Below are 21,742 nucleotides of genomic sequence, written 5' to 3'. Positions count from 1 at the left end.
TAGGAACTCCTAGAGAGGAGCTTGCCAAGGCTGCCTCACATTGCCATTATCAGTGACACAAATATCTGCGAAAGCAGCTCCATCTTTGTAGTCACTCTTCCATCTCTAAGATGGAAATTATATATATATATTTATATATATTATATATATAAATATATATATATATATACACACCATATGGACCAATAAAAAAGGTCCTTTTTTTACTTTTTCATCCTGGAATAATAGAAATCAACTCTGGAAGGCAGGTTATCTAATTCAACTCGTGTTACCAGGCTCAGTCCCTTCCTACTTGATTTTGTGACATGGTCTAGAAACACTACAGACCTCCAGAAATGGAAACTCAATAGCTGCCCTTGCCAGTCCTTTCCAGAACTCCACTTTTTCATGGTTAGGAATACATTTTCAATGTCTAATTTACTTTTTTTTTTTTTCTGTACTACAAACCTATGACTTTTTGTCCTTTCTATTATTGACACAGAAAGCACAGTATTCTTTTCCACCTTGGAGCAGCCTTCTGTGTGTCTGAATACAATTACTATGTCTTTCCCAGGTTTCTCTTTTAGGCAGCATGATTGCTGGATCACGTTTACTCTTCCCTGTTTACTGGCCCAGTTCTTATCAAATAAGTGACTGAGAGAGGAAAATCTATGAAGTATTGCAGACTATAAAACATGGATGAGCTCCAAAGACCGGAGCTAATCCATGTTCATGCTGAGGTCTTTAATAAGGTCTTTACACAAATTTTCCACCAAACTCTGATAAAGTAAACAGAGCAGGCGAAAATATTTTTCATGCAAAAATGTAGTCCCCACATGATGAAAAATTAAACCCAAACCATTTTGGAGGCTGGCAGAGGCAGCAAGAGAGCTCAAATGCCTAGTTCATCCTCTGCTAACAGGTGGTAGCTTCTAGACAGCTGTGACAAGAAATAAAAGCCTGAAACTTACAACTCTGAAGAGAAATAAAATAATTTTCGAGCAGTCTGGTATCTCCCTGCCCAAGTCCGTGGCTATTTCTCACACTGCTGCCCTGGAGGAACAGGATGAGAATATCCACGCCTGAGGATCCTGGGTTAGACGTCATTCAGAAAATGGCTCCACGCTGGGGTCACCAGAAAAGACCAGGATCACTGGCCTCAACACCTCCTGTTTTAGGCTTTGTATATGACAGAAGTGGACACCTGCACACATTAAAAATTTATTTTCCAAAACATATGTGTCTATTATTTTCCTGTAGGAAAAATACAACTCCTAGATGGTGTTGTGTGTGAAGGAGTCACTGGTATAGGAAATATCCTGGAAAGACCTGTTATCACCTCGTTTCTGCTCCATTCTCAGAGAGGATATACACAGGACTTTCCAAGAGCAAAACACAGGGTGACTTTGCATAAATACCTGTAAAATTGTGAAACCAAGTTCAAACTTTGTATCTTGGGCCCTTATAACTAAAACCAGGACGAACTGGACTCTTTACTGCTTCTACTCCTACTGCTACAGTGCTGCTTTATAAATGGCAAAAAAGTGTCCTTCACTCTTTCACATCAAGTCTACAAGTCTTTAAGTTCTGTCTCTTCTATTTTGTCTCTTCAGACGGTATGGATACTACCAGTTTGGATACAGTCAAAAGTGCAAATCATGAATGAACATTTAAAGAGAGAACTTGTTTTTCAACTGTGTTTCCTGCCTGGTGCATTGGCTCTGCTGATAGCATGTAGAAAACACTACAAATGCAGTAAGATTGGTCCATGAAATATAGATCAGCTCCTCCACTTTTGGCTATCTAAAATATTTGCTCTCATTAGTTTCACTAATAGCATTTAGTGCCACAGCGGTTTGGCTTTTCAGCTGTGATCATCAATCACTGCTAGCACTCATCATCTGGAGCTAGTGATGGTTGCAGAGCCAAACAGATTTGATTTGCATCTTGATTTTCCTATCCTACATAAGCTCTTCAGGACCTGTACTCAGAAAAGAAATGCCATTTCTTATGCAGGTCAGTCACAGTTTAAAGTATCCAAACGACTTAGGAAGGTACATCCCATCCTGAACTCTGATTTGAGGTTGATGGCACTTCGGACATGTTACTGAGAATGCCATTAACTTATCACTTGATGTCACAATACAGTTTTCACCCAATAGTTTCAAGGTGATTTATTAACGCTTATCAACATCTGCCATTTTGTTATTAACAGAGAGGTACTGTAGACATATTTGTAACCACAGCAAACTGAGGAAGAGAGTTTTCATGATATATTCAGTCTCAAAGCAGTCATGCAGGACTATCTTCCAATGTGCAAGCCTCCATCCTTTGTCTGGTCATTTTTTAGGTCATAGCCTCTCATTTGGGGCACCACAGGTAACACAGTATGGCAGCATCTGGTTTGGCATCCTTTGCTGGCCACTTACAAGACGGCTACCATGCCCTCCAGTGAGGTGATCCTGAAGTTTTAAGTCACATGAAGTCTGAAAATAGACCAAGCACTGTCTTTTTGTTGGTTTGCAGCTACTGTTTAGTTGTAAGACCTGCAATTCACCGGTCACTTAAATTTACTTAAAAACCGACAGCCTTCCATGGCAGTCTCACTAGATAAGGATCTCCTGGTCTTGGGTCTCTAGGTGTCGTATGAGCAAGAAGACTTTGCAGACATTAACAGCTCAGGTGTTTTGCTTTCCAGATCGAGCTAAACATATGAAAGCAGACTGAAGTACAGTGGATTTCCATGTGAAAAACTCCTTGCCTTGAACTGGGAGTATTCTTGTGGTTTCCATTTGTGCTCAGGAAGGCAGGAAGTTCCTATTGTCTGCTCCAACTGTGATTGATCTTGTTGGTCAGAAAAGGTCACACACAAAAAATCCCTCTCTTAAACAACCCGTCCTTCTCTGAGACTCTCTGCCAAGTCTTTTATTTTGCTTCAGATCAGAAGAGAGCTCATCTGAGTGACACTCAGCTGAGTACCAATGAAGCCTTGGTCTGGCAGAGACAAAACCCACTCCTGCCTGCCCATGGTGGACCCAAAAAACATGTTTTGCACTTCAGTGACTTCCCTCGCAATGATCTCAGCAGAGCAACCAGATTTCACCAACTGTATAGGTTGATTATGCTACAGAGTTTGTAGTAGCAGTTCTGAATAAGGATAAAGCAAGTGAATCTGAGTTTCAGTTGCTTTGTCCATTCTGCAATATCACATCTATTTTATATACATTTTACTGGCTCGGGAGGATTATAGAATTACAGAGCTCAGGCCCATTTTTATATGAGCTGTTTTGAACCTGAAGCAAAGTGCCAAGAATGATCAATGCTCACAGATCACCATTTGGACAGCAAGTTACAAGAGTTTTCCCTGTATATCATTTACATACAGGAATTTCCACACTATATGAGACCAGCAGTGTGTCTGCTCTGCTTAGTCTGTCTCCAACATTGATCACTGCCAGATGTTTTGCAGGAAGCCACATGCCACAATGCACTACGATACTCCCTGATAGGTGAAAAAGGCTTCCTGTCCCTCCAGATGAGGGACAGAGCACATTTATTACACAATGGAAGAATGTACAGCAGAGAGGCTAACTAGCTAGCTGTATGTGGCCTGACTTGAAGTTAGTCCATCACTGGGGGCCTTGATTTCAGTGTGATTTGGATGAAATCAACAGAACCAGACTGACCAAGCAGTTTAACTCCACGATCACATGCTTTAGGGTCTTCACCCGGCAGGCATGAACAGCTCCACTGATTTACTGGTATTATGGCAGTTAGAGTAACTGAGTCTCACAAGTCTTTACCTCCTGCTTCCAGGTTAGACTCACCTTTTAACCTTATTATTGCTTTTTGTCAACTTGTAGCTATCTCGGTATCCTGTGCTCCTCATTGTTAGTTTACACTAGGAAACTGTTAATTTACACCTGCTGTCTGAACAGCAAGCAAAGATGGTTGGGGTAAGAGTAGAATCTTGGACCTCACTTTGAGCTTTGGCAAAACATGGTTTTTCCTCTTGGAATTTCCCATGTTCTAAAAAGCAGGATTTCCTATCTGCCTTGGCATGGATGGATGGAAAAAACAATTCATTTAAAATAAACAGTTCCCAGGAGACGTTAAGCCAGGGAAGAAGCTGCTCAAACGCTAAGCACAAGGCCTGAAGGCCTAGTTCAAAGCTTGTGAAGACAATAGAAAAAAATCCTATTGAATTGAATGGGATCAGCCCTATACTCAATAAACTTCAAAGTTCTCATGTGCTTATGCACAGACACCACATAGACACAGTCATCTATCGAAAACAGGACAAATGCCATCAGCCTTTGAAATAGGACTGAATTCCCACCATCAAACCTCACAGGGTTCATAATTCTGAAAACCTTTTCATGTCATAGCTATTATACCAACTTTATTGAACCTGGAGATTGCCCTGCCAGTGAATGAAATAGATCTCTAAATAGGAATTTCTGATAGCCTGCAGTGCTTAGAGACTTGCTTGTCAGTGAAATGCAGCCACCCATGGGCAGCACGTACCTGCCATACACTGACTGCAGCAAGAGTTAAAAAGGGAAAGTAAAAAATGTGTCCTTCTAAAAAATACAGTCACAGCTGGAATTTGCCAGAATAACTCACACCTAATGAGCTGCTAGCATTTATTTTTCTTGCTATCTTCATGAGATGTGTCTTTTAGTTTCTAATATAGTCTTGATCCAGGATAATGTGGCTTTAATACAATGTTGGGGCTTTGTTTGATGGCTCATTTGGAGCAGAAGGTAATTGAACGAAACACTAGTCTATGCAATTATCCAAGACTGCTTTGGAGAACTCCCAGTACTGCCAGTCTGGTTCCTAAGAAGCAATTAGGGCCCCACAGGTAACAAAATCATGGATTATAAAATTTCTCCTTACCTTCAACCTTCCCATTGCCTTTATGCTTGCTGTTTCGAAGGGGAGGCACTTCCAGTGACACTATGCCCGAGTTCTCTAGGATGTTCACCTCCACTCGTAACCTGCCCACCAGCTGCTGGGGACGGATGCTGACAGTATACTCATACTTCCCCAGTCGCCTCTGCAAGAGCTCTTCATAATGCAATAGGAAGTTGGCTTGCATCTTGCGAGGAATGAAGACAGAAGCTTTGAACGTCTCATAGCCATTCTCCCTGGAAGAAAAGAGGAGTATGACAAAGATGTATAGCATAGACAGAACCAGAGGAAAGGTTTTTTCTTGGTATCTTACACAGAGGATGTGCAAAACCCATTGTCATGGTTTTCTCTGGGAAATTTTAATTTTCTTTGTAGAGGTTCATATGATGCTTTGTTTTGAATTTTTAATGAAAACAGTGTTGATGACACTCTAACATTTGTAGTCATTGCAAAGCAGTGCTTACACAGAGCCAAGGACTTTTATGCTTCTCATGCTGCCCTGCCAACTATGAGGCTGGGGGTGCACCAGGAGCTGGGAGGGGACACAGCCAGGACAGCTGGCCCAGGCTGACCAAAGTATCCCATACTGTATGATGTGATACCAGCAATAAAGGCCAGAATAAAGAAGAAGGAGGGAGGACATCAGGAGTGATGGCTCTACCTCCCATACAGTGTACTACAGTGATAAGCTACTAAGCACTAATATGATACCAGGCACTACTACTGTGAAAAGAAAATAAAAAAGTAACCTATGGAAAACGGAAACTTTTAATGCCACATAGGGGTAACCTCAGAACTCACTAATGTGCAGTTCTGGCGATGCCCACAATTTAGTGAGTGTTGGAAAGGATTTGAGATTTTGAATTCTCTAGCATATTAGATATGTATTTTTAATGGTAGTCTTTAGGACAGTTCAGATGATCTCTCTGGGTTACTAACAATGGCCTAGCAATGACAGAGTTATTGTCTGCAGAAGAGTATACAACATGGCAGGAATACAGTGATTTATCTTGTCAATTCTTCCAGGTTCCGTCAGTCTCTGTCTGTAACCTGAGAGAGCATCCTTTGTTAAAGGTTTATGACAGATCTTTCCTACCATAAATTTGTCTAGTCACATATGAACAATTTTCAATGGCAAGAAACATGATTTATGTGAAAAATATCTTTGATTGTTTTGAACCTGACATCTAATCATTTCGTTTTTCTGTAGTTTTTCTACAAAAGATGGAAAACAAAGATACTTTAATCTCCTTCCACAGATCACTTGTGAGTTCGGATCTGTTAGACTTCTCCTTCCCTACAGTTCATCATTTTTTGGGTCTGAAAAGCCACAGTCTATTTAGATGTTCCTGATCATGTGTTTAGATTGGAATACTGCTTCTATCCAAGGTAAGTGGGAGTAGTGCAGGATTTTCCAGAGCAGCAAAATCCACTCAATCACTTTGAGAGGTATTTTGGGTAATTAGCACACTTGTCAAATTAGAGGGGAAAAATAACTGGTAGTGATGCTGAAGAAGTGCATTCAGGGGAACATATAGGATTTCAGATCATTACAGGGATGAGACTTTCTGCCAGTGCATGGCTAAAAGGACTACACTCAGTCAAGTATTGAGAACAGGGCAAGTAAATATGACAACAGAACGGTACTTGTGGTTTTACTTCTGACTTGAGCTTGACATTCTGGAGCAACTTGAAAGTGAAAATGTTATGTAACAGTGCTGGAAAAGGCCACACACAATTATATGTGACTTGGAGCATGGGAATGACACCAGGCAGTGAGGATAATGCTCTGTTTAGCTCCTTCATCTTCCTATAAATCCATGCATGGTTATGCCAGGGCAACCAAAATAAAGACAGGAGGAGAGTATGTCACTTCCCAGAACACAGCTGAATGCACTACACTTACCTTGCATTCTGAGGGCCTGGAGGTTTCTTGGTCCTTGCTTTGTCATCAGTGCTGTTTTTCTTTTCTTTCCCTGTGACCTCCCCATAGTAAGTCTTGTTGCCAATGCTCCTAGAGAGATCAGAGATGTCAGTATGACTAATCTGCACCTACAGGCAGAGACAGCTCGCTGCAGAAGGGTTCATGGACCATGCACATGTGGACAGTTGCTGGTGCAACTCTCCTTGAGTCCACTCAAGTCCCTGAGCCAGAAACTGTCTGGGAAGTGCCTTGGTTGGTTATTCTGGCAGAGAACATTTTCACTCCAGGAGTTTACCTCTCTTAAATGACAGTTTAGTAGGTAACCTCCAAAGTATAACGTTGTTAAACAGAAAGCAAAACAATTGCCAAGACTCCCAGCCAGCACTGTTCCGTGTCTGGTCAGTGATATTCAGAATGACTTCTCTCAAATAGCTGCGTTGCTGACAAAAATGCATCTCCCTGGGAATGAGTTACAAAACCATGGATTACAGAAGCGAAACAGTGCCTACCATACAGCCTGGCTGGGCAATGGCTAAAGACTGTTTTTCCTTCTATTAAACCAAATGGTAGTCTGTCTAATAAAGCTTGTCCCCTATCTGCTATAGTCAGGTCCAAAGTTGTGGCAGCAATATCTAACCACAGGAATCTGATTATGACTGAATAAAACAAATTTTTGAAACCAAGAGCTTAATTTATTGCTTAGTGAGTCATTTAAGTATGAGTTGGTTGCCCTCTGCTTGCCCTTATCATTCACAGAGTATGACTAGCACCTCCAGCAACAACTCAACCTGTATGCTAGTTGATTTGACACTTGTCCTCCGTTAACAGGGTGGAGAACCTGGAAAAATAAATAGCTTCTGAGGCACCACAGTCACTTAGGAGATATAAATATGGTGTGACAGTGTTACTGAAACTTTAATTGGAAAGGTTTCTGAAAGCTAGGAGAGATTTTCTGATCCAAATCTGAAAAAGAGAAGGAAGTTCTTAAAGGGCACTCATATGGGGAATAGAAGAATGTTCTTCAACAAGTAAATTGAGGGCTTCAATCTTAGTATCTGTCCTTCAAGGATTTGCTCTGTGCTGTGGGGCCATGACCAGTCTTGGATGGAGTATACCATGTGTGTGCTTCCTTTTTTTCCAACTGAAACTATTCAGTGCAAAAAGGCATTGATACAGTCCTACTGCAGACTAGCCAGCTTTTAAAATCTCAGAGACCTGTCTGCAGGATGGAGGAACCATTGTTCATCTAGCTGTCAGCACTACTTACGTACATGGTAAAGTTGGAGATGAAAGCTGCAGCTGGGATCTGCATCTCAAACACACCTTCTCTTGCCTCAGATCCGCTGTTCACCATTGTGCAGGACACCGTGGTGAAAGCATAGCGAGAAATGACTGTGGCTTTCACAGTGAATTCAGACATCCGAGGCCTAGTTTCCTGTAGATATCAAAAGGTTACCCATTAACAGAGACAGCTAGATAACTCCCCTCTTCAGTGTTTCACTGGGTTTAATATTTAATGTGCTCTAGCAAGGAACCCTCCTACAATGAATATTTGACTCCCTGTGAACACCAGGCAGCAGCAGGCAAGGTGGGGATTACCCTCAAAATATCAGGTGAGCTGCAAAAGGTAAACTAAAGACACAGCCGTGCCTTTGTTCATGCACATGGGCAAAAGCCACAATCATTCTCCAGTGCTCAGGAAGGGTCAGGACAGGATAAGTGCCCTGACAATGTGAGCGTTTATGTTGTGAAACACACTGATAAAATCCATCTGTATAGAAGTTGCACCCTCCAACTCTGGACATTTGGGACAATGAGGATTAGTCCCTTATGGCCAGGAAGAGAAGTCCAAAATATCTCCCCATAGGGTCCATAACTGATGTCAGAGAAACTGACTGTGCACAAGAGCAGATGTAAAAACCTCTTGAAGGACTGAGATCACTGTGCATGGAGCAGCATCTTAAAACTCACACAATCAGATCACTAAGTTTTGTAAACAGAAAAACTGCTGTCAATGGAGCTGGTTGAGTCCTCCTCTGCTGAGAACTCATTCTGGAGGTCTTAGCCAATGGATGGAAGAGACTTAATAAGAAACACTGACACTGTGACATGACTAACAAAATATTTTAGGCCTTTTAGGCCATGTTGGATTCCTTCCAGCAGACTGCAATGAATGACACATGATGTAGCAATGGAAGTTGAAAGCCAATTTCTGCTTCTTGGGAATGTGTTTTTGTGCACAGTTTCTGGGTTGCAGCATTTCTGTAACGTGATTTTTGACAGCAATGTCTCCATGGAACTGAACAGATTTCTTCCTGGAAAACTTTATATTTAACTATAAGCAGCCTTTTAAAAATAAACTATTTTTTGCCTTAAACAGTCAAAGACTGTTCTTCAAAAGCAGAAGGGAGATAAAGAGTAAAAGACATTGCAAATACTCACCAACTTTGCTAAACCAAATACATTGAGAATCTATTCCTACCGAGTATGATAAAAAGCTACAGCCACAAGAGACTTGTGAAGACAAGAACATGCTCTTCAACTGCATTACCAGCCTTTTTTTCCAAACACAAACAATTTTGCCAATTGGCTTAACAAAGGGAGCAATTGTTTGCATGAGAAAGTATGAAACAGAAACATTTCTGCAGTAGCTGATGGCATCAGAACAGCAGTAAGCAAGCATCCAAGAAGCTGCTGGGCTAGTGAATTCCAGGCAAATGGAAGAATGAGGATCCACTAGAAACAAACACAAATCAACAGACTTAGAAATAAAGCCTCTACACCTTCAAGGCTTGAAAAGCCTCTCAAAAATGTGTCTCAAATGAACCTAATCATGACAGATATCTTTAACAGCTGGAGAACAAGTGACGTGCTCTGTGTCTACGTACACCCTGCTCAGCACAGGCTCAGCTCCCATGGAGCACAGTGGCTAAAATCAGCACTTTTTGAGCATGATTCACTTCACTAATTGCAGACAGCAAGACAGATCTACACAAGAATATATCTACTAACCATAGACCCTTAGGTCACAAGTCACTTTTACTCAGTTGGTGGTGACTGGGACTAGACTATGCTGTTCTTAGGATCTTAGGACTTTCCCTCATACATGGGCTGGGATTTTCAGTTTCATTCTCCTGAAAGTGGAGAGAATTGGGAGTTTTGATGTGGAGCATTGTAGGCACGTTTCCAGATATAATGAGCTAATTGCCTGTGGCCTAATAAGTGTTATAGAGGATTTAACTGCAGAAGTAAAAGAGAAAACCTGAAAATACAGCGAATTCCTTGGTTCCAAATGTCCTGCACCCACTACCATTTTCAGCATTTCCTTGCAAACAGAGGATATGGATTTGCTCTTGTTCAGACGAGAACATACGAATGGTTGTATTGGGTCAGAACAAAAGTAATCCTAACCCCATAGCCTATCACTGGCAGATATCAATAGAACATGCTCAGAGAAGAGTGTAAAATCAGACCAATCTTCGCTGCTACCACCCAAGAACAGTCTCTTATTTTTCACTAATTTGCAGCTGAAAGAACTCCTACACTAAGCGTGGTATTTTTGTGTTTACAAAATCTCAGAGGATTGTTCTTCTATAACTTTATACAGCTGTTTTCTGAATCCATGTAAACTTTAGCACAAATAACACCCAGTAGTGAGGAATTCCACAGCTTAATGATATTTCATGAAGAACCACATCCCTTAAGAGTTTTCTTTTGCTGACTCTATTATCTGCTGATTTCAACTGATCTCTGACGCATCTCCCTATCCCTCAGAATAAGATCCAGCTCTAATATCCTCAGGAATGGCAAAAACAAATGGAAAAAAAAAGAAAAAAAGAAGAAAAAAAAAGACATACATAATTTCTCCCTCCTCCTGATGGGTAGATGTTGCTGCTGGAGATAGCAAACACTACACAAGGGCATCACATACAACAGAGGATGAAAGAGCTGATTCATCCTCCCGGCCCTGGAAGGGATCTGCTATTCCTTGTATACAGAAAATATAAACGGTGGGGGCAGAAGCAGTTTCCAAACAGGTTGCTAGGTCGGGCTTGGCGGGCAGCCCAAGTTCCAGTCTGCAACTCTCGCGCGTTCCCTGGAGCTCTTGCACAATCCTTTAGTGCTTGATGCTCTGACTTACAGCTGTGCAAATGCCTGTTTGTTTTCTCCACTTTTTATGAAGGCCTTCAGAAGATGAGAGACAGCACAAAGGAAAAAATAATAATAACAAACCATTTGTTTAATATTATTATTGCTGCGATTTATTATGCCTATTAAAAATAAAGCTAGGGAATGCCAAGCCAGCAGATTAGCACACTGGTATGGGAAACATTGGCTGGAGGCTTTTTGAAGGTGTCCTGGTAATTATGATGAAGTGAGAGCTGAACATTTCCTGCCAAACAAATGATTTGACGTTTGTTTACAGTGAATGTTTGGAGAGACAGAAAAGAGCTGAAGATAAATGAAATTCACTCCATGTTTTTACCTCTATCAGTTGTTTTCATCAAAATAAACTGACCGCATGTCAGATTAGAAGTAATAAACTGATAATGTGACTGAGAGTTACTCTCCTCTAGGCTGCTGGTTCGCATCTGCCAAGGATCAAAGGGGCCAGAAGATAATAATGTGATGACTGCTCAGTGTGTGAAATGAGTTCCTCCAGTTCTCATTTGAGAAGCGTCTGTATCTCAGAGAAGCCAGAAAAATAGCTGGCCATGAACATCAGTTTCACTGGTTACCTCTTTAGCTGAAGTTTTGATCTAAGCCATGCAAGTCTCAGTGCAACAATACAGCCAGATCTCACAAATTTTCTGTATATCTCACAACTGAAGGCATACATCTTAAAGCTTAGGTTCCCCTACCAAAAAGAGGATGATGTCTCCTCTGTTTTCTTCCATTCTTAATAAACTCTGGCCTCTGCATTAACAGAGAACAACAGAGGTCTTCAAATTTCAAAACTATCTCCCCCTTTCTCTTGAAATTCAATGAGATTTCAGCAGGCTCATGCTCATCGCATGGTTGAGGATGATAATATTAGAGGTTCTCTCCAAATTTGTGGTCAAGAATACGGATTGGGAAGCTTCAGAAGAACCTGCACATGTTGTATTGATCAAAACAACGATTTTTTTCCCCTATATTCTCATCCTACCATTGTTCACTAACACAGTTTACTTCTGGGCACAGGGATGCACACACATACATACACACAGAGGAAGTGTAATTCTCATGAGGTAAAATAAAGACAGAGTGTGATACATACCAGCCTCTGCAAAAATCTGGTCTGTCTCGGGACACGACGTACAACCTGCAGAAAGTAAAGGAAGTTAATGGAGCCTGTTCAACTTAGAGAAAGACTTGTCATTTGTTTAAATCCAGACATGGGCTTGTGTGACTGATCACCCATGGCCAGGTTCAAATGTTCCTCTGGTTAAAACTAAAACCTAAATCTCTTCTATATTAACAGGCCCATTCATCAAAGCTCAGCAGTGGAATGCAGCTCTCGCAGGCAGGAAGGTTCTGTGTGCTTTGCAAGTGCTATTTGTTCAGAGACCTCTGCTCGAAGGCAGGGACATCAGCCCTTAGCCCTGTCTTTGGGTGTTGTGTCTTCAGCCTTGAGCATGTTCTGTTACAGCTTCCTAGGGAATTATCACATTATGAGGTCTGCTAAATGGTCTGCAGGGATAAAAAGCTAGTTTTACTAGAAGAAATTCCCCAGTCCACATCCCCTAGTCTCTATTAGGAAGGGAAGGACCTTCTGCCTTAGCATCTCGACAGGTTTGTCAAATTAATCAGAAGAGATCAAACTACCTGCAGTAGTTAGATTGCTTGTCAAATGTCATTCTCAGCCCACCTAAACCATCAGGTAAAAGCCAAAGCCCATTTCCCAGTCCAAACTTGGGGGTTTTATTATGAAAAAAAGTGGTTTTTACCTGTGACAACACAATTGCCCTCATTTTATCAACATTCACAACAACAGGTCCTGGCTTAGCAACACATCCAAATGCAATCCCTCCTCAAAACAGAGAGTACAAGTCTCTTGTCAATGAGGAACAATGAAGGAAGCCAAGTGACTTTTTTAAATGTCAGTGAAACTCCAGAGAGCAGAGGAATGCAATGATAATTTTTTACCTGATTTGCCCTTGTTGGTTTGCACTCAGAAAAATAGCATTCCTTGCCAAAGACATGATTTTATGCCTGTTTATGCAACAAAGCTCAGAAAAGCCCAGGAGAGAAATTAAGGTCTCCTCTGTCAGAATCCTTATATATTTTCTTTATCATTTTAGCCAACTTATTGTAAAATTAGAACCTAAGAAAAGCAGCTCCCTTAGGAAATTCGGAGAGGAGAGGAGAGGAGGAGGAGAGGAGAGGAGAGGAGAGGAGAGGAGAGGAGAGGAGAGGAGAGGAGAGGAGAGGAGAGGAGAGGAGAGGAGAGGAGAGGAGAGGAGAGGAGAGGAGAGGAGAGGAGAGGAGAGGAGAGGAGAGGAGAGGAGAGGAGAGGAGAGGAGAGGAGAGGAGAGGAGAGGAGAGGAGAGGAGAGGAGAGGAGAGGAGAGGAGAGGAGAGGAGAGGAGAGGAGAGGAGAGGAGAGGAGAGGAGAGGAGAGGAGAGGAGAGGAGAGGAGAGGAGAGGAGAGGAGAGGAGAGGAGAGGAGAGGAGAGGAGAGGAGAGGAGAGGAGAGGAGAGGAGAGGAGAGGAATCCTCTGCAGTTTAAATTGCCAAAGAAACTTTCTGTCTGGGTATGTCATTTCAGACAAGTAAAGCACCTCTGGAGCCTGCTGTGAGAGACTGCAGAGTCTCCAGCACTGTAGGGTCTTCAGAACAAGACAGACAAATGGCCATGAAGATAATCCTGCTTGGAGCTGTGGCAGGGATAAGATAAGTGCTCCTCAGCACTTTTTTCCTAAAGGATTACATTTTGGAACAAATCCACCTGTCATCCTGTACAGTTTTTAACCACAATGGTTATAATGACTAATCAATGACACTGGTAATTTGGCTATTGGCTATTGGTTTTATCTTCCCCAAGCACACACCAAAACTGCCTCTAGTGCAATGGTAATAACCAGCAACCTTGTCACCTACCTCAGCAGAGTGGTCAACCACTGAATAAGCCACGTAATCCACTGTCATTGGAAATACCAAAAACCTGCGTGTGCTGACGTTTGTGCAGGAAGGTCCTCCCGGGATATTACAGTTAAATACAGCCTTACAGGCTCTCCAGAATTAGCTGGAGATTTGTTATATGGATGTAATTTGTTGATCTAGGGGAAGCACCTGCCTCTGGTTAACGTGGCTTGTGTGTTCAGTGATGACAGAATGATGTCCTCTTCTGGATCCAGTTGTCCCAGAGGACTGGGGGACCACCTCTATTTATACATCACTGTTTTTCTGTTGAAAGTTACTGCTGCCACTGATCTGCCATCAACGTAGCTCCTGTGAAATCATGCTCCTTTAACTCAAGCAAAGTCAGCCAGATTATTTCAACACCGTGAGCCAGTTTCTTGAGCTTCTCAATTGATTTTCCCCATGAGCATATGAACAAATGCTTCCAGATACCACTCCACTGGCAGAACAGTGGTGGAAATATTGTCTACCACTTGAACAGCTGGGTGTGCAAGACCAGCTGTTGGCTTGTGGCTGAATTCCCCAAGAAGGGATATGTGTTTGCAGTAATTAGGATAAGCAATAAAGTTACTGAGGTCCTTGCAGTGGAGAGCAAGGGGCACTTTGGAAATAAATTCTTCCCATGCTAGCATGGGTGGGATGAGCAACTGAATGACTAACTCTAAGACAAGTGTAGATAACGTATGAAGAGTCTCAGTCTTCCTATTTATTGCAAGCCAAAAGGTGCCAAATACAGGCATCTAGTAATGTTTTATACACTCTAGGGTATCCTACAGGCATCCAGCATGGCACAGTTCTTCCACAGATCCTGCATCATATCTGTCAGCCCCACATGGGTGTCTCTGGTACTACAGAGCCTCTCGGATCTGATCAAATTTAGAGAACTGCGTAATGCCCTAAGTGACTTACCCTAAGTCATCCAGGATATGCACGACCTGAAAGATGTGATTACAGATGTGAAGCTCAATCTTTTACGCCACAGCCTCCCTCTAAAGTCTCATTTAACCCCCCAAACCACCACCAGAACTTTCTTCGTAACTTGCAAAAAGTTCATTGCCTTTTCATCCCCACTTCCCCATAAAACCTAAGCAACTTGATGACACAATGTAACAGTCCTCACTTGCAGAAAACATTTTTTTCCTCCTCTGGTCAAGAAGCATTTTCACAAGCTGCAATTCATGGAGGTTCGTTTAATCCAGCATGAGTTAAATATCAAGTATGGTAAGACTGCGACTGTAGGACAGAGCAGAAAAGCCTTCCTCCAAGCCTGAAATACTCCAAATTACTCAGACTGGCACAAGGCCAGGATACAGCGTTAACTCCCTTGTCCCTGCAGACCACTTAACTTAACACAGATATAGGGATGCCGGCTTTGAAACCCTTCAGGGGCAGTAACACCGCGTCCCTTGGCAGCACAGGGGCTGGTGCTGTCCTGGCTCAGCACCTCAAAACGCCACAGGGACAGTAGTTTGGCAAGTTGCACAGACGACTGAAATAAATTTGGTTTTAGCAGACTGCTGTGAGCATTAATACCAAACCCTGAAGAAAGTGACCACAAACGAGTGACAAATTCAGTGCGTTTTTCTTGCTGTCAGTTCTCTCTCACCACAGGGGCTGTCCAGGGAGTTTCTTCACCTGACAGCCCTCCACACACACACTGATAGCTCTCAGGCTGCCTGCTTTCAATTAACCCGTGACAATTAACAAGGCACAAGCCACCAGACGCTCCCAAATAATGACTGCCTTAAAACCTACTTGCTCCATGACGCTGTAGTCTGCCATCAGCTTCTCCTCCAGGTACCTCGCCAGCAGCTCCGAGTCCGGCTGCCCCACAGCAATGGAGAAGCCCCAAAAGAGCCATAACCAAAGGATCATGACGAGGGGCAGCACCGGGCTGGGGCTGCCCCACAGGTGAGAGGAAAGCCTGCGGCTGCTGCTGTGTGCCTTGCTGCAGGACTGGGCTGCAAGGAGGCTGACAGGAGGCGAGCTGACCCACCCTCTTCTCCTCCTTCCCAGCTTGGGACCGGCCCCTTTTCCACTCAGGGCAGCTGCTGGGTTTCCCTGACTGTCAGCAGGGTTTCAGTGAATTCCCCTCAGTTTGGGGTACCAAGTATCACCATGCCCCTCTCACTGCCACCCTCAGCCCCCATGTCGCCCCATCGGTGCACACAGGCAGAGGGGATCAGAGCTGGAGGTCCCTGTGGCACTGCCACCCGTCCTTTTGGTGCCAGCAGCACCCCAGCCCTATGGTGGCCCTCCATGGGGTGAATGAAGGCTAAAGAGACATTTCCTTCAGCAGCAGTGCCCAAGCACAGGGGCAGGGCCCAATATGGCTGCTGGCATATGGTGCCTGCCTAAGGTGCTGGTGTCCAGCTCAAGTGGGAGCTGGAAAGGCTGTGGGGAAGTCTCCCTGTGGGGTCAGACATCATGTCAGGCAGCCTTGAATTTAAAAACCTGGGCTTATGCCACTGTTTGTATAAAAGAGCACCCCCCTGCCGCCCATTTGAGGAGCGCGATCCAAGCATGTACTGTAAGGTTTACCCAGGAGGGGTACAACCGTATGTTTTCACCCCCTCTAAAGGGATTTTTAGGCTCCCTCCACCCCAAATGCCTGTTGAAGGGAACAGACAGTGGGGTGCTGAGGGAGGTATGGGCGAAGCACACGGTGAGGGCAGCCTGGAGGTGGGCTGAGCCACACATCACTGAGCCTGTGGCAGCAGCAACACCTCCTCCTCCTCCTCCTTGGTGCAGAGATCCCAGGTTTGTTTGTGAAAGCAGCCCCAGGGCCCAGGTTCCCGGAGCAGGGCAGGGCTCCCTCCGCACCCTCTCCTTGGCACCCTGCCTGCTGCCTCACTGCGTGGCCGCAGGCGCCCCAGGAGCCCTGTCAGCATGGCAGCAGCCTCGCGCCTCACTTCAGCACCGCCATGCTCCAGACCCGTGCTTTTGTCCCTCTCTCTTGTTGTCCAGATTCTCAGCTGGGCAAAGCTTGGATGAGCCTCCCACTCCCCCCTTCATTTCCTGGCAGCACAGCCCTCTCCAACCCCACCAGCCCCAGGGTGAAGGTGGCTTCTCAGGGCTGGCAGCACCAAGCCTGTTGGGTGCGATCCCCACGGCTCGGCTGCCCAAGCTGTTCCCCACAGACACATCTGTGCCAGCTGGCACCGATGGGACACGTCTCATCTCCAGGCACGTCTCATCCTCAGGTATTCAGGAGCTTGCATCTGCAGAGCTCAACCTAACCCCAAATCAGACACACTTACTACTACATTTTTTTATGCCAGCGGTAACTTCTCAACTCCAGCAAACCGTGATTTATTTATTTTTTTCTGGTTTTAGATATGGCATGCACCATCCTGTCGAGATTTAAACCACTGTGTTTTCATTTTCCAGTTCTGGGTCATCAGGGACTGAGGCCGTTTTGCTTCAGCTCCAGTCCATGACAGTGATAGTCCGGTGAGTGACACAGTACCACAGCCTTGACACCGTTCATATTGCCAGCCTGGTGCTTAAATGTCTCTCCAGCCCTGTTGGGAGGTGCAAACACACCATTGGACTACTGGAGCCCAAAAGTTTCTCCTTCTGGAGTGACACAAGTACACCCATCTGAAAGCATACATCCTCTGAGAGCACACACTCTGAGAGTCCTCCAAATCCATTATGTGTAATCAATGAGCAGGAAGGTCCCTGGTCCCCATTCAGAATGAATGAGGGGAGCTAGAGACAGTGTAATGGGAAGGGACAGCAATGTTAAAGCCTTCTGAGCTTTCCATTAACAAATTGATATGCAAATAGCACAGCAGTAAGTAAACATGAAGTCCCACTGTGCTCATACACAGGCTCCTCCTGGCCTTGACAGAAGGAAAGAAGGGATCAAAAGCCTGGCCGGTCCCTTACCTTCTGGGACCAGCCCACCACTGGCAGGTACAAGGGTCTCTGGACTGGTAATTTTCAGCTGGTATTGAATTATTTCTTTTTTTTCATACCTTGTCCAGAACAGACATGGAAGAGCTGAACACAGGAGTGATGTGACATCGTGTGCCCTCACTGCTGGTATTAGGGATGTGCCTAAGCATCCCCTGTCCATGTTTCACTGAGCAGGGTCCATGGCTGAATAAAAGCCCTGCAGGCCTCCAGCATATGTTTATGTCTGAAAACAGGCATTTAAAACAATACAGATAGGGTGATTTCCCCACTGTTTTGAAAAACCTAGAAGAAACAAAGGCACTCATGTGAAAGCAAATCAGAACTACCCTGCCAAACCCAGTGGTGCCTGAGCAGGAAAGGAAGGTGTTGTCCTTTGTGAAAATAACCACTCATGACACCAGCTATCATTCTTTGCCTCTTAATTGGCATTCAGCTTATTTCTATAGCCACTCTTCTTCTCCTGTTGCATAGGTAAAGAACCAAGGGCCAGAGTAGATTTAAATACGGTGTCAGTGAAAAGAGATTGTAGTATTAATAAAAGTTGATCCTAGGCACATCTGGTGAAAGGAGAACATTCAGAACAAAGCAAGGTCGTAAAGCAGGCATAGGATGAACAATGGGTATGAGAGAATGAGCTGGGAAAAGCAAAGCCATGCCCAAGGTGATCAGGAGCAGCCAGTTCTACTCAGGCTCTCAGCAAGGGCACATAAGGACATATCACATAGCTGAATAAGACCAAGATGTGTTTTATTAACCATGTTTTGGATGTAGTTAGGTTTGGTGTGTGAATATTAAGCCTGAGGTCCTGATTGTTCACATTATCCCCTCTTCCTCCTCCTTGGAATACAGTCTCCTGATTTGTGGTGGGGGGAACACGACGGGCACTGTCCTGGGTATGCTGTGGAGACAGAGATAAGCAATTACTCATGTGTGCCTGTTCACATTAGGCATGTTTTATGCTGACTTTTGCCAACTTAGCAGGATGAGCAGCTGTTCTTTGGGTGGGAGCTCACCAAATTAAACTGCATGGCTTGCCTCCAGACACTGTGTGCATGAGACAGGCATGACCTGGCAGGTGAGCTTCAATGCACATTTCACCTCGGATGGATCGTGTTATGTCAAGGAGTCTCTCTATGTTGACATACAAGCATATGCACCTTGGTGATGCTCTGTCCTCATAATCTGCATCCCCTCCATTTTTCCATGCAAGGCTCACAGACAGGACTAGTCTTCCTCATTTTCACTATAACAGTTAAGTAAACCCTGTAGGAAGTTGCTGAATCTACAGAAAACTTTGGCATCTTCTAGCAGGGGTATTTTGGTCATCAGGTCTGTGTCATGACTTCATGGATTCATACATTAAAGGTTTCTAGTTCTCTATTCTTCTAGGCAGATGAATGGGATACCAGACACCCACCTTACACAGATACACCTGCATTAAACGCCCAACTAGAAATATCTGAACTAGGAACTAAAACTAAATGAAGTATTAACAAAACACGGAATTTATTGGCAAGCAAAGCCAGTGACCTGATCGAGCAATTGGCAAGAGTCCCAGAGGATTACACAGACATAGATAACTGTCCAGAGTTAAAATTAATTATGATGAAATGTGGAGAATTACATTAAATATTTTCTTTCAAGCCTTAAGCTAATCCATCTCCTCTGAAACATCCATCTGGGACCTGATGGTCCCCAGTTTTGACACTATCTGGGAGGTGCCTGTGCTCCTGGCAGGACTTTTCTGGGGTCCCAATGGTTGCTGTTCTCCTATTGCCATTAGCTGTGTGCACCGTGGTGCAGCTGAGCAATTCAGAACTTCAGAAGCTGATGCAAATCATCCAGGATGCAAACTTTAAATATGCTAACAAACATAAAGTCTCTGCCAAAGGGTTTTAGTACGGGGAGAGTCTGAGTCTGCTGTGGAACTCACTCGGAAAAGGTCATCTGGGCAGATAGGTAGCTTGCTGAGTGGTTTTGAATGACAATACAAAGAGACAAAAGCCCAAGCAAGAGGAAAATGCATTGTATGTGTCTGCATAGCATTTCCCAGAATGGTTGGTGTGTAGGGGGATGGATGTCAGCAGGCACCCTGTACGAATGTGCTGCCTTGTAGGCACACTATTCTTACCTGGGTCACTGGAAATTTTCAGAGAAGAAATTCAGTTTGGGAAGGGAAAACTGGCTATCTCATAAGAGACATAAATCATGAGTATTCCTCCCCATCTGCAGGCCAAGATAACACAATTTAATTATTCTGAGGAACAAACTCCCCAGCAGTAGCTCCAAGTGCTTGAAAACTTCTTTCCAGAGAAATTCTGGCCATGGGGAGGGCTAGTCATGAAGCAAACCAATCGACACATACCAGAAAACATCTGCATGAGATCCTGTCCTCCCCGTTAAATTCTGGGGAAGTTCACCTCAGATAAGGGACAGGGATCTTCATGAGTATCCTCACCTCTTGTTCCTCCCATATATTTTTTGTACCTTTGCCTTGAGAAGTTTCAACTTTTGGGACTCTTTTGGGTGGTATATTTGAGCAGTTCATGCCATCTAGTGGTCACACTGTTTTCCCAATGTTGTTATTTTTACCTAAAAAGAAAAACAAAAAGCGAACTCCCCATTTGAAGCAGCATGCATGGGGTCTTAATGCTGAGGATCTCCTCTGCCCAGAAAGCCTGTGAAAGACATAAAGGCAGAGCAGCTGCAGGCTGTGTACATGCACCATCTGAGAGCTGAACCAGAGCTTAGGATGGAAGTAATAAATAAGTGCTGTGGGGACCAATGGTGGATGAATCAATGCAGAAACAAGATCTGTGTGCTATGAAACTACTGGGTACAGTCTAGAGGCTCCTAAATTTTCTAGCAAATTATGAACTATATGATCTCCAAGCTCGATATGCAGGATTGCCTGGAAGATTTTGGGAGAGAGTAGAACAGTGTTGGTAATTCAATTCCTCTTCTAGCATAACAGCTGTGAAACAGTATATATGAAGCTACTATGTAAGAGGATGAAAATGATCAAAACACCATGGTTCTTTCTGCGATGTATAGCTGAGCTGTGGAACTTCTGGCTGGATGCTACGGATGCAAAAGTTTTATCCAATCTCTCCAGAGGAAACAACAGATTTATGGAAAATAAATTAATTGAGGATTGCTAAATAAATGGAAACCCTCTCCTAGTCAGGATGTACCATAGCTTCAAATAGCTGGAGACTGGAAAGGTCTTTGAAAAATACCTGATAAGCTTGCTCCAGTGTTTATGTTCTCTCCTAACCGCTGTTGGCAACAGGTACATGGCAGCGAGTTGAAAAGCCACTATTCTACTTGGGTTCCTTGTGAATCTCTGACTCTAGTTTGAGGTCTCAGCCTGAGAAGTGATCTGTTGAAAAGATGGAGGAAGAACGTGTGATATCTGCAGATGGTGATGCAGAAATCTTTTACTGAAACATCAAAATGTAGCATAATATAGGATAAAGTGACAGAATATGTTAGATATACCATGCTATGCTATGCTACACTGTTCCATATTATATTATACTATAGTCTGCTATTCTTTTGCTGGATCCACATAGTGATTCAATCTTTTCCATTGAAATTGCTCAGATATCTGCAATTTTTTCTTCCCAGAAGACTGCAAGTGGTACCCCAGCTTATTTTGCCAGAAACCTGCTTCCTCACTTCTTTCTCGCTTTTGCCTCGCTGGCTTACTTTAATCCTATTTCTTTGAGTACCAAAGAGGCAGGGAGACCTAAACAGTTTGAAAATCACCCAGGAGCCTTACAGCATGCCTTTGAAAATCATCATCAGATGCTTTCACGTGACTAATTTCAAGAAAATAGAGCTATCCCACCACCAGCTATGATCCTTTCCC

The 21,742-nt window shown here is 43.7% G+C and overlaps 1 protein-coding gene across 2 annotated transcripts in view; it reads right to left on the bottom strand.

Annotated features, from left to right (window-relative positions):
- Nucleotides 1–21,742, bottom strand: part of ITIH5 (inter-alpha-trypsin inhibitor heavy chain 5) — a 134,511-nt gene that overhangs the window by 30,017 nt on the left and 82,752 nt on the right. The window contains exons 1-5 of one of the 2 annotated variants that reach the window (XM_068670080.1): nt 15,700–15,923; nt 12,081–12,125; nt 8,092–8,255; nt 6,803–6,910; nt 4,882–5,132 (exon numbers count right to left, since the gene is read on the bottom strand). In XM_068670080.1, the coding sequence (XP_068526181.1) occupies nt 4,882–5,132; nt 6,803–6,910; nt 8,092–8,255; nt 12,081–12,125; nt 15,700–15,819 (688 nt within the window). In that variant the 5' untranslated portion in view covers nt 15,820–15,923. Of the gene's footprint in view, nt 1–4,881; nt 5,133–6,802; nt 6,911–8,091; nt 8,256–12,080; nt 12,126–15,699; nt 15,924–21,742 lie in introns of those variants that run through there. The other variant, XM_068670079.1, reaches the window with a different exon arrangement.

Source organism: Anas acuta, chromosome 1 (assembly GCF_963932015.1).
Source record: "Anas acuta chromosome 1, bAnaAcu1.1, whole genome shotgun sequence".
Taxonomy (NCBI): Eukaryota; Metazoa; Chordata; class Aves; order Anseriformes; family Anatidae; genus Anas; species Anas acuta.
Note: the sequence above shows the minus strand (reverse complement) of the source record. Positions and strands in the feature narration are given on the sequence as shown.